The sequence below is a fragment of the Bombina bombina genome, chromosome 1 (assembly GCF_027579735.1).
Source record: "Bombina bombina isolate aBomBom1 chromosome 1, aBomBom1.pri, whole genome shotgun sequence".
Classification (NCBI taxonomy): Eukaryota; Metazoa; Chordata; class Amphibia; order Anura; family Bombinatoridae; genus Bombina; species Bombina bombina.
This window is the reverse complement of record NC_069499.1, coordinates 1386941878-1386963215: the sequence shown is the minus strand read 5'-3', so window position 1 is coordinate 1386963215 and position 21338 is coordinate 1386941878. Positions and strand designations below refer to the sequence as shown.

General features: G+C 38.7%; 1 protein-coding gene across 2 annotated transcripts in view; it reads left to right on the top strand.

Annotated features, from left to right (window-relative positions):
* The window catches only part of ANKRD35 (ankyrin repeat domain 35), a 223107-nt gene that overhangs the window by 60303 nt on the left and 141466 nt on the right, over nt 1-21338 (top strand). The window contains exon 1 of one of the 2 annotated variants that reach the window (XM_053704530.1): nt 1839-2202. The exons of the other annotated variant lie outside the window; for it this stretch is intronic. Within the exon in view, the coding sequence (XP_053560505.1) occupies nt 2164-2202 (39 nt within the window). The 5' untranslated portion in view covers nt 1839-2163. Of the gene's footprint in view, nt 1-1838; nt 2203-21338 lie in introns of those variants that run through there. 2 annotated transcript variants of the gene reach the window in all.

Sequence of the window (21338 nt, the reverse complement as noted above, 5' to 3'; positions counted from 1 at the left end):
TTAATCATCATATGCATATACTGTTTATGGAACGCTGTGTTTTTTTAAGGTTATATCTTGGTAAAAAAAATTGCTCGTCTGAGAAATATAAATATATTTTTTGTTTGATTAAAAGAATTTGTACAATATCTGATAGTTTTACACACGGAACAAAATCCAGTGTTGATCCTTTTGGAACGATTGGACACTGCTGTGTCACGTGACTAACAAAACATTAAAGATATATATTTGCTGAAGTTGAGTAAGAGATTTGACTTTTTCCCATATCTATCTATATCTATCTATCTATCTCTATCTATCTATCTCTCTCTCTCTCTCTCCTCTCTCTCTCTCCTCTCTCTCTCTCCTCTCTCTCTCTCCTCTCTCTCTCTCCTCTCTCTCTCTCCTCTCTCTCTCTCTCCTCTCTCTCTCTCTCTCTCTCTCTCTCTCTCTCCTCTCTCTCTCTCCTCTCTCTCTCTCCTCTCTCTCTCTCCTCTCTCTCTCTCCTCTCTCTCTCTCCTCTCTCTCTCTCCTCTCTCTCTCTCTCTCTCCTCTCTCTCTCTCCTCTCTCTCTCTCCTCTCTCTCTCTCCTCTCTCTCTCCTCTCTCTCTCTCCTCTCTCTCTCTCCTCTCTCTCCTCTCTCTCTCTCCTCTCTCTCTCTCTCTCTCTATCTCTCTCTCCTCTCTCTCTCTCCTCTCTCTCTCTCTCCTCTCTCTCTCTCCTCTCTCTCTCTCCTCTCTCTCTCTCCTCTCTCTCTCTCCTCTCTCTCTCTCTCTCTCTCTCTCTCTCTGTAACTTTTCATCCTTGGCTGGTATATTATAGTGATATTGATATTTAATATTTTTTTTTAATATTAAAGGGATATAATGTAACACAAAATGTTTCTTTCATGATTCAGATAGAGCATGCAATTTAAAAAAAAAAAACGTATATTTACTTCTATTATCAAACTTTCTTTGTTCTCTTTATATCTTTTGTAGAAAAGCTTTATGCTTAGCACTATATGGCAGCAAGAATGTAAGAATGTTACCCATTTGCAAGAGCACTAGATGGCAGCACTAATTCCTGCAATCTAGTGCTCCAGATGCCTACCTAGGTATCTCTTCAACACAGAACATCATGAGAAAGAAGCAAAATTGATCATAGAAGTAAATTGGAAACTTTTTTAATATGGTATGCTCTGTCATATCCCTTTAATTATTTATCTTTATCACAGAAGTGTAAAACTGATAGTGATATAACCTACTTTTTTCCCACTACCCATAACTTGTCGTTTTTCTGAAACTGTCAATTGAACTTAAAGGGACACTGAGCCCAATTTTTTTTCTTCTTTTGTGATTCAGATAGAGCATGCAATTTTAAGCAACTTTCTAATTTACCCCTATTATCAATTTTTCTCCATTCTCTTGCTATCTTTATTTGAAAAAGAAGACATCTAAGCTTTTTTGGGGGGTTCAGACCTATGGACAGCACTTTTTTTTATTATTGGTGGATGAATTTATCCACCATTCAGCAAGAACAACCCAGGTTGTTCACCAAAAATGGTATCTTTATTGCATTTCAAATAAAGATACCAAGAGAATGAAGAAAATTTGATAATAGGAGTAAATTAGAAAGTTGTTTACATTGTCATGCTCTAAATCACGAAAGAAAAAAAATGGGTTCAGTGTCTCTTTAAGCATCTTAGACTGAACAATGATACAGCAGACATTGAATTCATTGCAGATTGGAGAATAGTTTTCAAGCGCAACTGAAAACAACCTGGTGGGTTTTGCTGTAGTTTTACATTGCTGCTTTTATTTTTCTTTGATGACTTTCAGTCAGTGTGTAAGAAGGCATATGACACTCTGAAAAATCTCTGTAAGCGACACATAAACCAGACACTTTAAATAATGCATAAGGAGTTAAATATTTGGATGTTCCGTCTGGTTGCAACCTCAGGATATTTGAATGAAAATGGGAGTGATCAGTGCAACTCCCCAGTGAAGGGATGTGAAGTGTCATTGCCCTCCCAGGCATACGTGGTTGGTTAAGCGGTGCTATCTCACTGCTGCTAGATATGTCAGCTGCCAAACGCAGGAAATAGTTGTGTGCAGTTGTAAAGATGGAAGTGTAGAGCTCTTTTAAAAGCGGGTTATTTTTTGGCTTCTCTCCTCTCATGGGATTAAAAAGAAGTAAACCAAGATGAAAAGGATATTCTCATGTTCCACGCCTCAGGTTCCTGTAAGTATGTGTGAATACTGCTAAAGGCTTAGTGCATCAGTTGTAGAGCTGAGGACCTCTGTGTTATTAACCCTATCACTTACAGTGCTACAGACCAGAAGGGTTAATTCCATATCTGTTTAAGTGGCTTTAATAGTTAAATTGTATACATTAAACTTGAGCATATTTCACATAAGCTGATTTAACTGTCACATAAACTGATACAATATATTGTACTTTATTGTACTGATTGTACTGATTGTTTTATTATATAAAGGTCTGGGTGAATAGCATTTTGTTGCTCATTTGCCTTAAAATAATGATTTTATGTGATGCTACAACATTCACCATAGCACCATTGTAACTGTATGATGTTCGTATCTGGAATGTTTGTAAATTGTATAATAAATAAAATATCTATGTGCTAGACTGTTCATGGGCTTGCTTGCTATATATGGTGTATGCATGTTGTAACTTTGCCCTAAATACTATTGGGACCAGTGTTACTGCTGCAGCCTATAACCTTAGGGCTGGAGACAGACCAGATTGTAAGGCTATCTTATAGGCACAGGTCATTTAGTGTCTCAGACACTCAAGGGTATTTAAAAAATCTGGTCTGTCTCAAGCCCTCAAGGGTAAATGCAGAACAGCCTAACAATTTGTGTCTACAAGTATGTTCTGTCTTTTTTTACTTTTTATACGTTTTGGCGCTGTTCTTAAAACATGTTTACTTGTTTTCCAAAAGAAAGTTTACACGATAAAGCATTTTGCAAGTGTGACTGCGCCATAAAAGAAGTTTGCATGTTCACATAATGAGAAACTGTAAGCTGGTACTCATTTGGTGGATTTTGTATACAAATAGTAAGAGAAAGTGGATTCAATTATTAAATAAAATCATGAATAAAAATTCACAGGATTCTGGTTTCAGGTGTAGGACACAAAGCAATTAATCTTTGCAGACAGAAATGAAGTATCATATTTTTTATATATGTGTGTGTGTGTGTATATATATATATATATATATATATATACACACACACACATTCTTCATATAAAGGATTTATTACAAGTTGAGCACAAAAAAGTGATATTTGCGCTCAATTTAGTAATACCAGCGCACTCTAATGTTCGCTGGTATTACAAATACAGCGCAATGATAGAAAGAACCCAGAAGGGGATCTTGTGAGAGGTGCGCTCTCTATAAATAAAAAATGCAAAACATATATTTTACCCGGTGTGAGGTAAATCTATAAAGTTGAAGAAAAAAGAGGGCGCCTCATAGTGTGGTATGTCCCTTATAAGTGGGTGTGTGTAAAAAAGAATGAAGGATTACCGGAATCCAATGCACCGTACTGTGACCGGTGCTCTCAGGCAGACTAGCACTTTTAACTGCGGCTAGTACACTGCTTCCCTGTGTCTTTCGTTAAATGCAGAATCAGTCAAGTATTCTCCCTCGAGAAACGCGTTGCACAGCAATAAAGCGTTCATCTTTTTAAAGTAAAGTAAAGAATACTTGACTGATTCTGCATTTAACGAAAGACACAGGGAAGCAGTGTACTAGCCGCTGTTAAGTGCTAGTCTGCCTGAGATCACCGGTCACAGTACGGTGCAAATACAGCGCAATGTGAATGCGACGCCGCATTCACATTGCATGGAAGCATTGCGCTCACTAGAGTGCGCTTTCATAGGCTCTTTTCTGTGCTAATTGCTACCGCAAGCTTGTAATGGCTGGTTATTTATCACGTAAACTGATTAATTAGCGCTCCACTTGTAATCTAGCTCATAATCGTGCTGAGAATGACCTTTAGACAGAAGCTTTGAACCACTAGTCCAAATTTCAACTTTCATAATTTAGAGACTGAACAATAACCACAAAAAAAAAGCCAAATAATTTTTATTATCAAATGTATCTATTTTACTTGCGATCGTTTGTTGTAACATAGCTCCTTACTGAGGTAGGCTCAGGAGCAAGCACCTGACTGGGGCTCACTGCCATGTTTGCAACAGTGTATTACATATCCTGCTCAAGACAGGTTCACATTCCTGAGCCTACTTCAGTAAGCAAAGAGGTAAATCGCATGTTTTTAAAGTGCACACTGACTCTTGTTTTTGTTTTTTAATTCCACATCCCTTAAAAAAAAGCCTGTGTTGAAGCGAGAAAAAAAAAAAAAGGTTTCCAACACAGCCCTATAGAAAGACCAGCGACTTACAGGGTACGTCGCTGGTCTTTAAAGGGGTTAAGCATTATGTTGTAAGGTTTATTGGAGGGTTATATTGCGATGTAGGTGTCTTCTCTTTATGTCCCAAACCTTGAATAGTGAGACAAACCATTCTCAAGCTGTAATTTCGTCTTTTTATATTTTTGTCAAAAGGACCTCCCACTACTGACGAGACACCTGATGATAATCTCGCAAGACCAGAGAGCTTTAGGTCATCAGGACCTAGATCCTTTTGATCTCCAGGTTGGATTTGTCTTTTCCCCCCAGATTATTTGTACTTGGGTCTCCCAACCTATTTCCCCCATGTAAGAAACAAATAATTGAAATGAGTGTCTGAACGGTCAAAGGGGATGAGCACATCATGTTGTATGTGTTCACCTGACACAGGACAGTGAGCTAAGCAAGTCTACTGGTATCACAAACACAATAATGAGCTGTGCTAATCTTTTTACCATTCAGGTTGCAATGTTAATTCCAGTTAGCAGGCAAAGTGTGTGATTACTGTGCTATACATACTGGGCAGGACTGTAGGTTCTTTATAGACTGGAATAGCACATACACCTGATTACACTTCCTTTCTGTATTGTGTGCTGTTCTATCAGGTGTAAACGTTAAAGGGCAGTGTACTGTAAAATTGGTTTCCTCTTAATGTGTTCCCAATGACTCGTTATACTAGCTGCAGAGTATAAAATGTATGAGAAACTGCTCCTTTAGGTTTCTTTTTGTAAATAAAATAGCTGAATTTGCTCTTTGAAACCACAACCCATCAAAATAGTATAAGGTTGCAGAGAGATAAAATATCCTTATGTTTATCACTGAAATGCTTCCTTATCTATGTCTCTATACAATACTTAGAAAGAACAATTGAAAAATAGAATTTTAGAACATTATCTCTAACACCCTACTGTGAGTGTAAGCTATTCTGCTGGCTGTGTTTACATAGTTTGTCAATAGCCTATACTCACATCGGAACAAAGTTCTGATGTGATCACTTGCTGTAAAAATGAAATCAGGTGATTGTCGATGCGATCATGTAATTTCAAGTCCAAGATCGGATTATGGTGGACTGCCTACGATGCTAGGCACTGCCCCTAGTTCGATCTTGATTGCAGTAAAGGGGGAGGCTGCAGGACGCCATATAAGGTAGGACGTTCTATGCTGTCTTAAGACAACATGGAATGTCGTAACAGCGTGAAGGGGTTAAGTATAGAAACTTTCAGTATAGGTAGAAATACCACTGGCAAAATCAGCTATTTAAAATGCCAATATAAAGACAAAGGAGCTATTTGAAACAATTTAAAGGGACAGTATACACTCATTTTCATATAACTGCATGTAATAGACACTACTATAAAGAATAAGATGCACAGATACTGATATAAAAATCCAGTATAAAACTGTTTAAAAACTTACTTAGAAGCTTTCAGTTTGGCTCTGTTGAAAAGGCAGCTGGAAAGCCCACTGCAAGTGGGAAATAAGACCCTCCCCCTTCTTTTGCATATGAAAAGACCCTTTACACAAACAGGAGCAAGCTGGAGAAGGTAGCTGACAGTATTCTCATAAAACTTTGGGGCTTGGTTAGGAGTCTGAAAATCAGAGCAATGTTATTTAAAAATAAGCAAAACTATACATTTATTTTTTAAAAAAAACTTTATGGGCTATATAAATAGATCATCTACAAAACATTTATGCAAAGAAATAATGAGTGTATAATGTCCCTTTAATACATTCCAGCAGGTAAAATGGATCATTGGGAGCAAATTGAAGGTGAGAGAAATTAGGGTCAACTGTCCCTTTAAAGCCTATGGTTACAAATCTTGATGTGGGACACACTTGCATACTTGAGTCAACTCATAATTTTCTTGTTCTATGTAACTCACCTTTTTATTTAAATCAATTAGATACAAATCACAAAATATAACAGTATGAAGAAGTATATGTATATAATGCTTTTATACTTCTATTATCAAGTTTACTTAACCCTTTCCCGCCGGGACTTATTTGTCTACATCCAAACTGTAATTTAAATAAGGTGATCATTCATGCGATCACGTATTTCAATGATGGGATCGGGTCAGGGGGGAGTGCCTATGATGCTAGACACGCCCTCCAGCCCACAATCCCATTTACAAAGCGGCTATGGCTTCAGGACGTTCCATGCCGTCCTAACGGCGCTAAAGCCCAGCCCAGTTAGGGCGGCATGGAACATCCTAATGATGTAAAAGAGTTTATTTTCTTCAAATCCTTTGTTGATAAACATATGTAGATGGGCTCAGGAGCAGCAATGCACTAATGGGAGCTAGCTGGGTATTGGTGGCTACACACACATGCCTTTTGTCAGTGGCTCACCAGATATGTTCAGCTAGGTCCCAGTAGTGCATTGCTGCTCAGGAGTTGCAGGGGTTAAACACAATAGTGCTGTAATCAAAATGCTCAAACATATTAGAGCATTTCCTTTTCACACTTTTATGACGTATAAACAGTTTAAATGGACACAAAACCCATCATTTTTCTTTCATGGTTCTAATAAAACATACAGTTTTTATCAGCTTTCCAATTTACCTCTATTATTAAATTTGTCTCATTCTCTTGGTATCACTTGTTGAAGGAGCAGCAATGCACTACTGGGAGCTAGCTGAATACATCAGGTAAGCCAATGACAAAAGGCATATGTGTGCAGCCACCAATCAGCAGCTAGCTCCCAGCAGCGCTTTACTACTCCTGAGCCTACCTAGGTATTCTTTGTAACTACAACACAGCAAGAGAATAAAGCAAATTAGAAAACAGAATTGAATTGGAAAGTTGTTTAAAATGGTATGGTCTGTCTCCCTGTCCTAATGTGACACTTTCTAAGGAATGGGCTATGTGGCATCATAGTGTATCTGGGCTTAAATGGACAATACATTCAAAAATAAATTTTCATAATTCAGACAGAGCAAGCAGTTTCAAGAGACTTTCCAATTTATTTCAATGATCACATTTTTATTTATTTTATTTATTTATTTTTAGACTTTTGAGGCACCAGCTTCTATTCAGCCTGTGCACAAGTTCATAGGGTATACGTATATAAGTCTGTGATTGGCTGATGGCTGTCACATGATATAGGTGGCCGGCAAATAGAGAAAAAATACATTTGTCAGAAAAAAAATCTACTGCTTAGTTGAAATTCAGAGTAAATGTTACTGCATTGTGGTTTTATTATGCACATGTTAATTATGCAATTCTACTGTATTTAGTGGTCCTTTAATACTCTTATGAGCAATTAAAGGGACATTCCAGCCAAAATTGGAATCCACATGGATGTATTACAGTTTTGAATAGAAGCATTTTTGTAATATACATGTATTAGCAAAAATGCTTCTAATAAAATATATAGCTGTTTCAAAAGTGTATTTAAGTATGCACAGTGCACCAGCATTTTAAACATAACACTTGTTCAGACAGCCAAAGGTGCTTGTACCATCTGTTAATTGCCGACATGATACAAGCCCCACTGGCACTCTAAGCAGCTACAGGATTTAAAATGCGGGTGCACTGAGAATATCTAGCTATGCTTCACATGCACGTGCAGAGAAAAATTTTAACACTAAAACAGTGATAACTTTTGCTAGAAGCATTTTTGTCAATACATATATATTGCAAATATGTTTCTATATAAAGAGGTAATTCATCTATGTCTATTTACATTTTGACTGAAATGTCCCTTTAACATTCATTAATAAATATTTTTTGTATTATTATTTCTAATATATCCTGTAGTCTCTGCTAGGAATTAGGAGTCTTATGTAATGCACTAAATCATTTTTAAAGTGTTAGCTTTGTTCTTATAGACACCACATAGCACTGAAAAAAACAGTGCAGTTGTACTATACATTGCTGATTGTGCAATATTAGCTATAGTTGTGTGATTTTACTTCATTATTCTGTTTAATTGGGTGTAATTAGACAGTCCTAGTTGGGAGAATTTAGTGGCACCATTAGATTTAGGGGAATGTATAGTGTGTGAGCCACTTCAAATCTGTGAATCAAGTATTATTTCCCCCCCCCAGTATTTACATAAAGGAGACTATACAAAGACATATATTCTAATGAGGGTTTGCAAGCTTGGCTTATGGGTAAACACTCCACCCTATATATGTGACTCAGAATTTTCCATTAACTGTGTGCTTTATGTAAATATCCGTAGCCAATTACCTGTATATAGTATATAATCGTAGCAGATCTCCAGAAGACTAGATAGAGTAATACAGGGTTACTGCAATGCTGAATCGTGAGGTCATGAAAGTATGATCAATTTGAGCATGTGTGCTAGCTTGGAAGAGAGAGTAATATAACAGAGAGATGTGAAAGAGGAAAGCAGCAGATGTGGTAATATCTTGTACTTGTAAAAGAAAAAAGGTAAACTTTAAAAGGGCACTTAACCCTTGGATGACGGTGTTAATTTGTCTAAATCGCAACAACGTTCCTATGTAGACAAATTGAAATCCCGCGATCGTGCGAGATTTCAATGATGGCATCGGGTCAGGGGGCGTCCCTATGACGCTAGACACGCCCTCCAGAACGCGATCCCATCTTGGAAGCGCTGTTGGCTTCAGAACAGCCAACGGCTAGAACGTTCTATTCCATCCTAACGGCGCTAAAGCCCAGCGCGGTTCGGACGAAATAGAATGTCATAACGGCGTTAAAAGGTTAAAGTGATAGGAACAACAAAATTAAGCTTGCATGATTCAAATAGAGCATATTATTTTAATACACTTTTAAATTCTTTTCTATTTTCAAATGTGCTTTGTTCTCTTAGTATCCCTTGTTGAAAAAGAATATGCACATATCCTACACTAGTGGGAGCTAGCTGGTGATTGGTGCCTACACACATTTTGTCTCTTGTGATTGGCTAACAAGATATGTTCATCTAGCTGCCAGTAGTGCAATGCTGCTTCTTCAGCAGTGGATAACAAAAGAATGAAGACAATTTGCTAATAGAAGTAAATTGGAAAGTTGTTTGAAACTGTATGCTCTATCCGAATCAAGGGTTTTATGTCCCTTTAAGTTAAAATTAAACTTTCATCCTTTAGATAGAGCAGGCAATTTAAAAAAAACAAAAAAACCTTTCCAATTTACATTGTGCATAGCTGTTTTATAGGCTCACCCCTACTGATCATGTGCACGAGTTCCCACTGTACACATATGAGCATATGCTTTACTGATGGCTGTCATGTGATACGGACAGGAAAAAAATCTACTGCTCATTTGAAAATCAGAGTAAGTGCAATTGTATTTTCTATTATGCATTTCTAATGGTACTTTAATTGTGATTTGTGTTGCTACTGCCAGAAAAAGAATCTTTAGTTGGGTCTGATTTAGGTTGACAATCTACTGTGATCTGGATGTGGAACAAGTAGTGTTGATCTGGTTCATAAATGGTGTTGTTTTGGGTAGAGGTGAATATGGGCTTCTAGAGGAAAATCTGATGGGTGGCCATGATGGGATTGTGCTTGCTATGCCATCACATCTGGGTTGCTAAATTTGGTGTTTGTAAAGAGACGTACATACGCAATAATAAAATGATCCAATGTGCCAGAGACAAATGGGCAAACACATAGTTAAAGTCAGCTCTGGACTAGCAAAACGCCCAGAGCAGAGCATGACTGCTGGACCAGTCAAAGATCATGTATATAGCTGCTGTTTACCAGCCTTGTTCAGCTCAGTATGTATTGCAGATTTGCATCTGACTTTAATGGGACATATTACTTAAAGGGATAGTCTAGTCAAAAAAATTAAACTTTCATGATTCAGAAAGCGCATGCAATTTTAAGCAACTTTCTAATTTACTCCTATTATCAATTTTTCTTCATTATCTTGGTATCTTTATTTGAAAAAGCAAGAATGTAAGCTTAGGAGCCGGCCCATTTTTGGTTCAGCTCCTGTGTAGTGCTTGCTGATTGGTGTCAAAATGTAGCCACCAATCAACAAGCGCTATAAGTGATCTTGTAGAGTTATATTTATGTGATCTTGTAGAGTTATATTTATGTGATCTTGTAGTTATATCTATATGATCTTGTAGAGTTTATATATATATATATATATATTTATATATATATATATATATATATATATATATATATAACACGGAAGGGGACTGCACTCTCAGACCGGACCGGGTACACATCCCATGACCCTGCAACATGCTCAGCACTGGGTGCTCACTGGCACTCACAGGAAGCTGGGCTGTCCCCAGAGTCAGGTCTGGGTTCAAGAACCATAGGGAAAATTACAAATGACAAATGTTGCAGGGTCATGGGATGTGTACCCGGTCCGGTCTGAGAGTACAGTCCCCTTCCATGTTTTGTATATGTCTGGGGTGATTACATAAACCTGTGCACCCTTCACTTGTTCCAAGTTTGTTGGATTGAGAGCTTGCATTGTGTGGCTGTTTTAGGGTCCCACGTTTTTGGAAGGGGCCGTGACGTGGTACCTGGGCTTGTCCCATTTAGCCAAATGTGGTAACTAACCCTTCCATTTTTGCTTTTAATCTTAGCTGAGAGCTTGTAAGTGAGTGCTGGACTTTCTTTGTGTTGATATATATATATATATATATATATATATATATATATATATATATATATATATATATATATATATATATAATAGATCCACAACAGAAGGCATTTTGTAATGCAGTAAAGTCTGTTGTGGATCTATTATACGTATGGTTTGAGGAGCACCCTGGGAGTTGCTATGTAGGGCTGGGCAATATGGGGGGGGGGGAATTGAAATTGTGATTTAATTGTGATTTTCACGTTGGCACCCCCTGTAAACCCCATAAGCCCCCCTCTGTAACCTACATAAGCCCCATCAGCTCCCACTGAAACCCTGCACGCCCTGTAACCCCCATAAGCCCCCCTCTGTAACCTACATAAGCCCCATCAGCTCCCAATGTAACCCTGCACCCCCTGTAACCCCCATAAGCCCCCCTCTGTAACCTACATAAGTCCAATCAGCTCCCACTGTAACCCCCCCCAATAAGCACCCCCTTTAACATCATAAGCCTGCCTGTAACCACCATCAGCCCCCAACCCACATAAGTCTAGTGCACCCCCCTCCCTGTATAATATATATGAGAGTAGCCACAAAATGTAATGTTCTCTGTAACCTGCCACAGCGCACCCCCCTCCCTGTAACCCGCATCAGCTACAGCACTCCCCGGTAAATGGGGCGGGGCTAAAAATCACATACTCTTGCGGCATCCACGATTAATTGTGCAGCCCTAAAATATATATATATATATTTTAAACGTATTTAAATCAGCACCACTGGTATAATATATATGAGAGTAGCCACAAAATGTTCCCTAAACTAGAGATACATTTACAAAAAGTGCACGGTAATGTTAGTAGTAGAAAATAATACAATAAGAAAAGTAGACCACTATTATCCAGCACAGGACTATAACTCTATCATAAAACATCCCACATATAAACAGAAACGCAGGAGAGAGAGATATAAACCCTCAGCCAATGGCCTCTATTTATCAAAGTCTGGCGGACTGGATCAGGTCTGCCAGACCTCGCAGAATACGGAGAGCAATACGCTCTCCGTATTCAGCATTGCACCAGCGGCTCACAAGAGCTGCTGGTGCAACGCCGCCCCCTGCAGACTCGCGGCCGCCAGCAGGGGGATGTGAATCAAACAGATCATACTCGATCGTGTTGAATTGCGGCGATGGCTGTCCGTCTGCTCAGAGCAGGCGGACAGGTTATGGAGCAGCGGTCATATCTGGCGAGCCTACAGGCTCGCCAGAAACACGGGGCCTCAAGCTCTATCCGGAGCTTGATAGATAGGCCCCAATGTATAAAAACAATTTATTATAACAATAGACAACATATGTAAATCTACTTCCAGTTTGCAACATGAACATATCAGTAAATGACATATACACAATCATATGATTAATGCATCAATTATATTGCTCCAAAAGAAATAGATCAATATTGGGCAATATTGTTCTTGGTACATTTAATTTCAAAATCAAGCGTTCAGATATCAATATGTCCAACCAAGAGCCAGTTTAGAGTTCACAACCCACCATTCTTATTAGACATATTAGACCACAGAAAAAAAGCTGTATTTGTAATCCAAAGACAAACGTTAGCGCTATTGTCCCAAACACTTCTTGACAACCATGTATCCTCCACTATTTATAAGCAGATCCTCATGTCTACCAATATTGGAACAGATCAAACAAAATTTTAATCGCCTGTCTTCTTAAGGCATATTGCAATTTACTTGAATTTATCGTTGTGTTACCTTTATTCATGAGTGCTTCATTCCGTTGTTCTGAAGTGGGATATCCGGTATATGTTACCTTTTGAGATTTACCGCAAGGTTGTAGTTCTTTCAAAACCCAGGTGGTTGCGAATATCCAGAGGCACTTGAGTGCATAAGCACGCCTCACGTGTGGCCCAAAACGACCTGCAAACTGGCTGTAGACATCAGCGGTTTCGCAGCTGACAAACACCGCTGTGTAGCTATGCGCGTTTCATCCATCTAGCATACAGGCTTCTTCATATATATACCCAGGTGGTTGCGAATATCCAGAGGCACTTGAGTGCATAAGCACGGTTCACGTGTGGCCCAAAACGACCTGCAAACTGGCTGTAGACATCAGCGGTTTCGCAGCTGACAAACACCGCTGTGTAGCTATGCGCGTTTCATCCATCTAGCATACAGGCTTCTTCATATATATATATATATATATATATATATATATATATATATATATATATATATATATATATATATATATATATATGTGATCTTGTAGAGTTATATATATGTGATCTTGTAGAGTTATATATATATATGCAATCTTGTAGAGTTATATTTATGTGATCTTGTAGAGTTATATATATATGTGATCTTGTAGAGTTATATTTATGTGATCTTGTAGAGTTATATATATGCGATCTTGTAGAGTTATATTTATGTGATCTTGTAGAGTTACATATATGCAATCTTGTAGAGTTATATTTATGTGATCTTGTAGAGTTATATATATATGTGATCTTGTAGAGTTATATATATGTGATCTTGTAGAGTTATATATATGCAATCTTGTAGAGTTATATATATGTGATCTTGTAGAGTTATATATATGCGATCTTGTAGAGTTATATTTATGGGATCTTGTAGAGTTATATATATGCAATCTTGTAGAGTTATATTTATGTGATCTTGTAGAGTTATATATATATATGTGATCTTGTATAGTTATATATATGTGATCTTGTAGAGTTATATTTATGTGATCTTGTAGAGTTATATATATATATATGTGATCTTGTAGAGTTATATATATGCAATCTTGTAGAGTTATATTTATGTGATCCTGTAGAGTTATATTTAACCCTTTAAGGACACAGCTTTCAGTTTGCTCAATTGTTTTATGACAGAAAAATTCCGTCATATGTCCTTAAGAGGTTAAAGGAATAATATAGCTTGTTCTCTAGTTCAGAAGTATTTAGGATTACAGTCTTGCTTAATCCTAAGGGAAGTTAACTGGAACTATAAGCAGCAGCTATATTAGGCTGCCAGTGAGTTAAGGGAGAACAATACATTTCATGCTATTGCATATTAATATGTTGTCTCTTTATATGTTTTGTTTTATATTTTGATTATTGATTTGGCAAATTCATTATATAATTTGGATATAGTGTTTGTACTTTACTGACCACTAATAAAATAAGGTAAAACTAAGAGCAAGTGCATCTGGGTGTTGTGTGCTCACTGGCTGATAGAGACAAACTGAAGTTTGTTCAGCACATGAACATCATTTTTGGCAAAAACATAAATAAAAAAAATTGGCACTGTAAAACATTCTCAAATTTCTCTTTTTCTCTTTTAGATAGAACAAATTGTGAGTATCATGTACCTTTAACTATGTATTTAAAGGGACAGTCTAGTATAAATTAAACTTTCATTATTCAGATAGGACTTTTAATTTTAATCAACTTTCCAATTTACTTTTATCATTAAATTTGCTTTTTTATCTTGGTATTCTTAGGTTAAACTAATCCTAGGTACGCTCATATGTTAATTTCTAAACCTTTGAGGGCTGCCTCTTATCAGATGCTTGTTAAATCTCTTTTCAACACAAAGAGACAGAAAGTACACGTGGGCCATATAGATAACACTGTGTTCAGGCACAGGGGGTTATTTAAGATCTAGCACAAAACAATGCTAAATTTAAGACAATAGATAATAAACAGTCACAGTCATGTGATCAGGGGGCTGAAAGATACAAGGTAATCACAGAGGTAAAAAGTACATTAATATAACTGTTGGTTATGCAAAACTGGGGAATGGGTAATAAAGTGATTATCTATCTTTTAAAACAATAACAATTCTATGGTAGACTGTCCCTTTAACTCCTTTACTAGGGGTTAAACACATTTCTCTGTGCAAGCAAAAGTGAAATAATAAAATATTCTAGCATTAGAGTATTTTATAATTGCTCTTTTGTTTTATATTTTCTGTACTTGCCTTTTGTTTTTTTGCAAAGGCATCTGAAGAGCTAAATTCTGAATCCAGTTAATATGCAACTGGCTTTTGTTGCTGGGAATACAAATGTGCCAGCCTTTAATTTTGTTGCCTTCAAATTGGAACAATCTGTTTTGCCAAAAGTCTTGACTGTTTGACAAAAAGATTTCAGGCAGATGTATAAACATTTTTACACTGTAACTGAATGTTATACAACATAATAGATACATTTGAGAAAGGCCGTGGATTCCCACAGAGAACAGAAGACATTTATAATGTAGGATTATAGAACTTCCTGTAAAATAATTTGTGATCTCTGTCATCAACAAAAATCTGTATCCTTTTCATAAAAATAAAGGCGTAAATTTTACCTCTAGTTCCGAAAACTGAATCATACCGTAATCCTAAATGGTGACAATTAAATTCAATAATGTCTTGTTAAAGTGATTGTCAATCCTAGCGGTTGTGAAACGCTAGGATTGACAATTGGAACAAATAAAGGGGACTTTAATTCATGAAGTATAAAATACATTTTGAAAGCTCCTTTATTTGTTTCAAGCGTTTGCCGCACTGAGCTGCTTAGGCAGCCCATGGCAGAATGCTGGTTTTGCTAAGAGGTGACGTTTCCACCTCTCTTAGCCAATAGCCATGTGGGAAATCCAGCGCCACATGGCGTCAAGCCAGATTTCCCACACTGCTATTGGCTAAGAGGTGAAAACGTCACCTCTCAGCAAAACAGCGTTTTGCCGTGGGCTGCCTGAGCAGCTCAGTGCGGCGCACGCTTGAAACAAATAAAGGAGCTTTCAGCATGAAGTATTTTATACTTCATGAATGAAAGTCACCTTTACTTGTTTCAATGGTCAATCCTAGCGTTTCACAAACAATAGGATTGACAATAACTTTAACTAGCAATGCAGAGTGTGTAGTAAATCCTGTATTTTTTTTCTTTTAAAGGAACAGGAAACTTCATTTGTTTTCCATGATTTGGATAGAATATACAATTTTAAACAACCTTCCAATTTACTTCTATTTCTCTTGTAAGGTGTATCCAGTCCACGGATTCATCCATTACTTGTGGGATATTCTCCTTCCCAACAGGAAGCTGCAAGAGGATCACCCACAGCAGAGCTGTCTATATAGCTCCTCCCCTAACTGCCACCTCCCAATCATTCTCTTGCAGCTCTCGACAAGGGAAGCAGCTAGAGAGTTGTGGTGCATTAATGTAGTTTATCTTCAATCAAAAGTTTGTTATTTTCAAATGGTACGGAGTTGTACTATTTTAGCCTCAGGCAGAAAGTTGAAGAAGAGTCTGCCTGTGGTCTTTGATTATCTTAGCAGGTTGTAACTAAGATCCATTGCTGTTCTCACACATAACTGAAGAGATGGGTAACTTTAGCTGGGGGAATAGGGTGCAGGATCTCCTGCTCTGAGGTATGTGCAGTTTTAATTTTTTCTAGAGAGATGATAAGTTAGAAAATGCTGACAATACCGGATTTATTTAAGGTAAGCCTGATTACAGTGATTTAATAACGACTGGTATCATGCTTGCTGTAAAGGGTAATATTTTTATTATTTACTCACATTACTGAATAGATATAACGTTTGCTTGAGGTGTATAAACGTTTATTTCATATTGGTGATAAAACTTTATTCTGGGGCCCAGTTTTTCCACATGGCTGACTAGATTTTGCCTAGAGATTAGTTTTTTAAGGCCCTCTCACTGTGAGTACAGGTTGGGAGGGGCCTATTTTCCATTAGTTTTTGCAGCTTGAGACATCCAGCTTCCCTGAAGGAGTCCCCTGAACATATAGGACCTCTCTAAGGGGTTTTTGTGCCTTCCAAAGTCGTTGTATGGGCAGGTAGGGTCACAGTAGAGCTGTGACTGTTTTAAAAACGTTTATATTGTTTTTACGATCCGGTTTTGAAACTAAGGGGTTAATCATCCATTTGCAAGTGGGTGCAATGCTCTTTCAGCCTATTATACACACTGTAAAAATTTCGTAAGATTTACTGCTTTTTTCACTGTTTTGCAGTTTCTGTGATTGTTTTTTTCTCTTAAAGGCACAGTACCGTTTTTTATTTTTTGCTTGTTCACTTAAAGTGTTTTCCAAGCTTGCTGGTCTCATTACTAGTCTGTTTAAACATGTCTGACATAGAGGAAACTCATTGTTCATTATGTTTAGAAGCCATTGTGGAACCCCCTCTTAGAATGTGTACCAAATGCACTGATTTTACTATAGATTACAAAGACCATATTCTGGCTTTAAAAAATTTATCACCAGAAGAAATTGACAAGGGGGAAGTTATGCCGTCTAACTCTCCCCACGTGTCAGATCCTATAAATCCCGCTCAAGGGACGCCAAGTACATCTAGCGCGCCCATTGCGTATACCTTGCAAGACATGGCGGCAGTTATGAATCATACCCTCACAGAGGTATTATCTAAACTGCCAGGATTGCAAGGAAAGTGAGACAGCTCTGGGATTAGAATAAATACAGAGCTCTCTGACGCTTTAGTAGCTATGTCTGATATCCCCTCACAATATAATGAAGCTGAAGCAGGGGAGCTTCAATCTGTGGGTGATTTTTCTGATTCAGGGAAGATACTTCAATCTGATTCTGATATGTCTACATTTAAATTTAAGCTTGAACACCTCCGCGTATTGCTCAGGGAGGTTTTAGCAACTCTGGACGACTGTGACACTATTGTAGTCCCAGAGAAATTATGTAGATTGGATAAATACTATGCAGTACCTACTTACACTGATGTTTTTCCAATCCCTAAAAGGTTTTCTGAAATTATTACTAAGGAATGGGATAGACCAGGTGTACCATTCTCTCCCCCTCCTGTTTTTAAAAAAAATGTTTCCTATAGACGCCGCTACACGGGACTTATGGCAGACGGTCCCTAAGGTGGAGGGAGCAGTTTCTACTCTAGCTAAGCGTACCACTATCCCTGTCGAGGACAGTTGTGCTTTTCTAGATCCAATGGATAAAAAATTAGAGGGTTACCTTAAGAAAATTTTTATTCAACAAGGTTTTATTCTCCAGCCTCTTGCATGCATTGCCCCAGTCACTGCTGCCGCAGCTTTCTGGTTTGAGTCCCTAGAGGAGGCTCTACAGGTTGAAACCCCATTGGAAGATATTATTGACAAGCTTAGGGCCCTTAAGCTAGCCAATTCATTTGTTTCTGACGCCATTGTTCATTTTACCAAGCTAACGGCTAAAAATTCAGGTTTTGCTATTCAGGCGCGTAGGGCGCTATGGCTTAAATCCTGGTCAGCTGGCGTGACTTCAAAGTCTAAACTTCTCAACATTCCCTTCAAAGGACAGATCCTATTCGGGCCTGGACTGAAGGAGATCATTTCTGACATCACTGGAGGAAAAGGTCACGCCCTTCCTCAAGACAGGTCCAACAAATTAAGGACCAAACAGTCTAGTTTTCTGCCCTTTCGAAACTTCAAGAGTGGCGCAGCTTCAACTTCCTCTAACACAAAACAAGAGGGAACTTTTGCCCAGTCTAAGCCGGTCTGTAGACCTAACCAGGCTTGGAACAAGGGGAAACAGGCCAAGAAGCCTGCTGCTGCCTCTAAGACAGCATGAAGGAGCAGCCCCCGATCCGGAAACAGATCTGGTAGGGGGCAGACTCTCTCTCTTCGCCCAGGCTTGGGCAAAAAGATGTCCAGGATCCCTGGACATTGGAAATTGTGTCCAAGGGTTATCTTCTGGAATTCAAAACCTCTCCCCCAAAAGGGAGATTTCATCTCTCACTTTTATCTGCAAATCAGATAAAGAGAGACGCATTTGTACATTGTGTTCAAGACCTCCTAGTTATGGGAGTGATCCACCCAGTTCCGCAGGAGGAACAGGGACAGGGCTTTTTTTTTTTTTTGTTTGTTTTTTTTTTGTTTTTTTTTGTTTTTTTTTCAAATGCTTTATTGAAAGTTGTCAATGAAATACATGGAAAAAACATAAAGAAATCTTACAACTTGACATTGTTTGATTTGGGGGAAAAAAGAGAAAAAAAAAAAAAAAAAAAAAAAAAACAGGAAAAAAAAAAACCAAATAAATAAATAATCAAGAAGCAAAGAAAAAAGAGAAAAAATGCAGATTCAGCTTCATTACAGTTGTTCTAGTATAGTCATAATGATTAACCTCGAGGTTAGTTATAATAGTTGGATTAGGTGTGAAGTACCGTTCAGCCAATATCAAAGAGTGAGAAATAACTATGTGTAGGAGGATGTGAGCCTCCTCATTGATATAATGAATTGACCCTACTGTATATATGCGTTTAGAAAGTCAGGTTTATAAAAATCGAAAATGGGTGTGTCTTTGTGTGGTCCAGTTCAGGAGGTGTGTAAAAGGGTAGGTATTTACCGGCTATTGACATATTCCTCCCAGAGAAAAGATATATTGTGAACATCATCTAATCTTTTAGTGTGTGCGTAGTGATATTTCTCCAGTTGGAGGTAGTGAGTGACTTTAGTTTTCCAAACTGTCAGTGATGGTAGGTTCGTCTTCTTCCAGTTAAGTGGGATTAGTCTCTTAGCTGAATTGACCATGATAGTGAGAAGTGTTTGTTTTAGTTTGCACGGGATTTTAGGGAATTTGTTGAAAAGAAAAACCCAGGGTGTGAAGGGAAGCGGTGTGCCTAGTGCTTTTTCGAGTTCTGGTTTAAGGGAGCGCCAGTAGGATGAGACTATCGGGCAGTTCCACCAAATGTGCGCAAAGGTTGCTATTTCTCCGCAATCTCTCCAGCACATGGCGGTCGTGTTGGGAAATAAATGATGTAGTCTAATGGGGGTATAATACCAGCGGCTTAATAGCTTGAGGTTCATCTCTAACGTTGAGATGGATGATGAGGCTTTCGTCATCTGCTGGAAAATGGTTGCCCATTCTGTATAGTCTAGAGTGGTGTTTAGGTCTGTTTCCCATTTGGCCACATATGTAGGGGGAGTTGAGTGGGATACCTGTGATAGCAGTTTATACGCAAGAGATAGGATTCCCCTTTGTGGGGTCGGATGGAAGCATATTGCTTCAAATTGGGAGAGTTGTCTCTGCAGGTGAGGTTTAAGTGGGTGTGTGGATAGGTAATGTTTCAACTGAGTGAAAGCGTACCAATTTTGGAAATGTATGCCGAGAATATCGCATATTGCCTGTTGTGGTTGAGTTTCTTTACCTTTATATAACAGGTGATGTGGGGCTGAGCTATGTATAAAGGGGGTGGGGTGGGCTGCGGCAACTGTTGTTACGGTTGCCTCCAGGCTGGCTGGAAGTTGGACCGTAGAAAAGGATGCTCCTAGCGCTCACCAAAGGAGCAGCAGCACCGTGGACACTATAACTACTGCGTAGCCACCATCAGTAATGCAGACTATATGAACCACCGCTGCTGGGCTGGTATCTCGCCGTCTGCTCTGCGCCCTGGACCTACGACCAGGCTCCAGTAGGCGAACCTCTTCCTTCTGTAGCAATCCCTGTAGCTAAGGGAGTATGAAAAACATAGCAATCCCTGTAGTGATTATAAGCTGTCCCCTACAAACATGAGTCAAAGCTGCAAGTTAGAGGGTCAAAAATAGGTCTGAAGTGCTGGAGCACACAGCCTGCTTTTATTCAGGTTACATGCAAACAGGACACTCTCAGGGGGAGGCATAAAATCCCCCATCACACATTTGATATTAGATAGAGAGACACTCCCTTTGACAGGCCACAACATTTACTTCAGCAGATAACATTACACACAATAAAACAATGCAGACCACCTTATCAATACTAGTCTGATTAGACAATGGGAAAGTTGATCACTAAACCTAATTAGAGCTAATCCCAGCAGACTTGTATTTAGAATAGGTTTCTTGAAGCTGAACAAAATTTAACTCTTAATGGCACACACTGAAACTGAACCAAATGGGAGAAAGCCAGGGACAAGTCATTTCACAGGTCTGGGGACATAGTCTTAAAGGGGGCATTGTTCACCAGAGTCACAATATGTCCCCAGACGTTTCCCAAAGGGCCACACACACCCAACAAAAGTCAATATACTCTCAGGGGCACAATCTTCCAGGGGCCATAGTCATGAGGAAGGAGGCTGGCAAATAGGCTTCTCCAAAATCCAAGGAAGCAGGGCAACCTTCCATTTAAAGGGCCAGTCACAAATAGCAGTTTGTAACATATCTCCCCTTTTGGAGGGAGACTAACCAGGCACCTGACCTTCTGTCGGTCAGTGCCTAAGTTAGTCTCGCAACCCACCCACAAATAAACACTAGCAGCAAAGTAGCCCCCCCACAATAAGTAGTACTGGCCTGTAGGTTCCAGGTTATAGGATGAAAGGGTAGCATCCTCTGCCTTCCTGGCGCAGCTGGGCAAATAGCTGATGGTACTTGGGGGGCAGAGGCCAGCGGCACTC